This window comes from Plasmopara halstedii, assembly GCF_900000015.1.
Source record: "Plasmopara halstedii genome assembly, contig: Scaffold_1583, whole genome shotgun sequence".
Classification (NCBI taxonomy): domain Eukaryota; phylum Oomycota; class Peronosporomycetes; order Peronosporales; family Peronosporaceae; genus Plasmopara; species Plasmopara halstedii.
In genome coordinates, this window is record NW_020188494.1 from 285,024 (window position 1) to 289,426 (window position 4,403).

A 4,403-nucleotide genomic window follows, 5' to 3' on the forward strand; every position below is an offset into this window, starting at 1 on the left:
ATACCATTTAGTTCGGTCACACAATCGTTGCGACCGGCCTTCTTACAAGGGTACGTGTAACCCCGTTACACGATTGATAACAATACCACAACCCCGGAAGCCGAGAGGTCAGGGAATGGACACAGTGTCCGCAAGGTTCGAGCTGGGCTCACGACGCGCCATTGGCACGCCTCATCCTATTCGTCTTCCCATGCTTGGAAAGGAGAATCCGGCTCGTAGTCGACTTTCTCCAAATTCTCGCGAGAAAATCCATCGCCCGGGGCGGGCGCGGTGTGTTGCGCTTGGTTGCCGAGGGCTTAGGAAGTGCTTACCGTGAAGCCGCGGACGTATTGTCCGGAGATGCTCACTGTGCAGAAGAAGAAAGGCTTTGCCCGCGGGCGCCCTCGGAACCAGCTAGACTGTGTGTATTGCGTGTCATAGACACAGGTCCCATAGAGCGAAGAATGTTTAAGGATGTCTTAAGAACTTGAAGGAATCTCAGACACGCAAGCCTCGTATGAGGCGACCGTTAAATGTGAATTGTGGATATTCACTATTTTAATAGGAAAAATTTAACGGGGTTACACGTACCCTTGTATGAAAGGGCGGGTCACACAAGATGGTGTAACTGTAAATTGGTGTATTTTACACAAGTTGGTGTAATCACACAACGGTGTGGCTATACCGTAACAAGAAGCCTCACGTCGCAGGATTGCCAGCTGTAATGCATACTAATTAGGTCTTACTATATTAATTAGATTTTACTATAATTATTAGAAAAACTTATGGTCTTATATACTGGCGGCTCTGCCGCAATTAAAACAATCAGGAACAGTTTTAATTTTTAACGGAAGGCCCTCTTTACCTTGGATAAGGCTTCAAGTACTCTTGGAGGCAGCGGATCTCATCCGCTGCAACTCGTACTGGTTCTTGTAAAGAACGTAAGGTCGGTGGCCTTTGCTTAGCTTAGCTTTCTTTAAGCAAAGAGCTACAGCAGCCCCGCTGTAGCCTTCTTCAACTTTTGCCATGTGGCAAAGTAGCCGGGGCGGTTGACCTCCAATGTCATCGCCGAATCTATCGCACAGCCATCCAAATGCGACATTACGAAGGCTATTTGACTGCGGTCATCACGAATATCAGCCATCGCGAAAGGTATGTCCATTTCCCGTCATCTTCACTCCCGTGAAATCTTTTCACCTCAATAATCACGGGACAATCCGTGTGAACCGACGGTGTTACCACCCCTTGTGAAGAAGGTGACGGAGCCCGCGTCGGAAATTCTGTGATAAAAATTCAATAAAAATCCCTGCTCATACGCAGCAAAACTATTCAAGCGTTAAGTTATCGTTTCTTGATCTAATTAGAGCATGTTGGAGACCACGTGATAAAATCTTGCAGCTTTACCACACACTTCCAGTGCGAGCTTGTCAGGAACGAATATTTCCTTGTGTTGATCCGAGGGTGGCCATGTCCACATCTATGGATGAATCCACCGAAGAAGCTGGCGCTGGAATGACCACTAGGGCGAACAAGTGTAACGGGAATTGCCCGTCCGTACACTCGCACTTACCGAAGAAGATTTAAATCGATTAAGACGCTTCACCATGTGTTGCTCGCTTCCAACGCGCCGTCCATTTCTTACGCAAACGAGAAGAAAATGGTGAAGCGACATTTATTATGGCCTATAGGCCGTAAGCCTTCCCCAACCTGAAAAGTGCCTCCGTTTCTAATACAACCGAGTTGAGGGATGTACACCTGTGCAAGATATATACAGTCGTCCCTCTGATAACTTACAGTTCCGAGTTTTTTGCGGATTTTGTTTTGAAGAGCTGCAAAATTATATTTACAATAAGTATACCAACAGCACGTTTGATAAATGCGCAGCGGCTCGAGGTCTGTAATCAAAAGACCAAGAATCAGTGGATGAGTCAAAGTGCGCTTACGACATAGGCTACTCAGAAGTTTGGCGTTGGGACCACTCATCTGCTATTAGCAGCATCGTCAAAAAGAGTCGCGAGCTCGAGGCCATGACAGATGTTGAGCTTTCGGCTTAACGGCCTCGCGTTGATGATGCCTTGGTAACATGGGTGCTTCAATGCCAGACAAGCTATGTAGTCATCACTGCAGATCTCAGCAAAACCAAAGGACAACTCTTTGCTGATCGACTTGGCTTGCGCGAAAATGCAAGAAATATTCCAATAGGTGGCTGCAAGACTTTCCAGAGAGGAACAAGCAGCGTGGTATCAAATTTCATGGTGAGAGTGGTGCAGCAGATCAGGCAGCAATCGATGCTGCTCTTCTTGCGCTTTTAGCAGTCATTGCTCGGTATGAGCTGAAGGATCTGTTCAATATGGATGGAACTGGTATGATAGCTAGTAACGTACTTTACATGGGAGATCTTAAATTGATGTCTTCGTAGGATTATTTCATTCCATGGTTCCAGAAACGACCATTGCACAACAGCAGACTGAAAGACGTAGACGAGACAAATGAAGTTTATTTGCATGCTTTTAAATGAAAAGGCTGACTAGACTATCATTCATCCTTCTACATCATAAAACCGCATCATGATTGCCTTTGCTGCCAACGCAGATGGGTCAGAGAAGCGCAAGCCATTGTTCATTGCAAAGGCCAATAAGCTGTACCAATCGTAAGACAGGAGAGCAACTTGGTTTCTATAATCGCAACATTAAGAACACGTGGATAACTGGCGCCCCCTTCCAGGAGTACTTAAAAACACTTGACGGCGACACGAAAGTACAATATGTAAACGCTTTAGATGTGTTCTCAGGCCAACAAAGGTGGATCCTTCTCTTACTAAAAAACGCCACTTCTCACATAGTCGACGATCACGAGGTGAATAATGTCGAAGTGGTCTTCCTTCCTCCAAACTGCACGTCTAAGATCCAGCCCATGGATGTTGGGATAATCTTCGCGTTCAAGTGACATAACAGACGTTGTCACCTTCACAATGCTGTTGATCGCGACGATTGAAGTGAAAACAACATTTATAAGATCGATCAGCTAACCGCAATGAAATGGGGCAAAGCAGCTTGGGAGGAGATATCAGTACCAACCGTGGCCAAATGTTTCGCAACACCAGTCTCGTTGCTGAGCCTCCTCAAATATCGGTGCCCAATATGGAGGAGCGATACATTGAAATTGATCTGTATAAAGCTATCCTTAGGCTTCCTCTTAATAATCCCATGACTTTTGAAGAGCTTTTAAGTCCAGTGATGGAGGACGACACAGCCAATCTGGAGATGAATGACGACGAGATTATAGCCATGAAACAGGAGGTGGAAGAAGAAGAGAATGACGATCAAAAAAACGAAGATGTGGAAAAGCAGATAGCCGCGAATCTGGAAAAGCTAAAGAGCCTAGCAATCACTGCTTCACTGCTGAATGTGACGAATCCCAGAGATAGAGTGGTACTCAGACGCATTTGAGAACTGCAGAAATTTCTCAAAACGACGGCTACAGTCCAGACTACCATCAGTTCGTGGCTAGTTTCAAACTAGTCTAGCATGGTTGCTTGGCACTTCACTGTCCTGTACATCAACACAATTAATATTTGTGAAGAATGTTAATTAATGCAGTACCTAATGTCGCAATATGTCCATGTGACAGAAAATCTCGAATGGAGCGACTTAAGCAAAGCGATTTATTCTCAGGTAACTCATAATTGGCTACTATTCTTCCAGTTATGAGCTATTACTTGGCTCCATATGTGTAACGGGGTTACACATACCCTGGCAACAGGGGTATGTGTCACACTAGGTGGGCATGGTGTGACCATACCCAAACAAGAATACGGTACGGGACTGGATAGCCAGTAATTATACATCTATTTAGATTTTACTATACATATTTTGGAAAATCTATGCATTTAAAATTAGGCGGCTTTGCCGCAGATAAAAAAATAAAGTCAGTTTCGAATTTAAACGGAAGAGTTAATTAACTTCAGGTTAAGGTTGTAATTACTCTTGGAGTAAGCGGATTGAGATCCGCTAAACTCGTACTTGTTCTAAGTATAGAACGAAAGGTCGGTGACCTAACTTACGCCTCCCCTAAGCGCGAAGCTACGGCAGCCCCGCTGCATTATGATTTACCCGGATACGAGTTATCCGGTAAATGTTATTCACAACACAGAGGTATGTGGCTCACGCAATTTGTATGGTGGGATGAACCCATTACACCATCATAATGTGCAGAGACTAAAGCGAAACTAGGTACAGCTTATGGTTTTTCATCAAAGAAGTTTTCAAAAAGGAAAAATATGTATGAACACCATTTTGTCCGCATCCCAGTATGCAGAATGTAGCTGAGTAAGCACTATCGACCCGGTGGCGTGGGTCGAGTGGTTAATGCTTCTGGACCTAACGTTGTGTGGCGCGGGTTCGAGCCCCTCAGCGGACAAAATC

At 45.0% G+C, this 4,403-nt stretch overlaps 1 protein-coding gene across 1 annotated transcript; it reads left to right on the forward strand.

The window, feature by feature from the left end:
• Positions 1 to 3,065: 3,065 nt before the first annotated feature.
• Positions 3,066 to 3,428, forward strand: PHALS_01649 (uncharacterized protein; the record flags this gene model as incomplete). Its single annotated transcript, XM_024716080.1, has 1 exon — positions 3,066 to 3,428. The coding sequence occupies one exon, from the start codon at positions 3,066 to 3,068 to the stop codon at positions 3,426 to 3,428; it is 363 nt and encodes a 120-aa protein (XP_024581714.1).
• Positions 3,429 to 4,403: the final 975 nt, after the last annotated feature.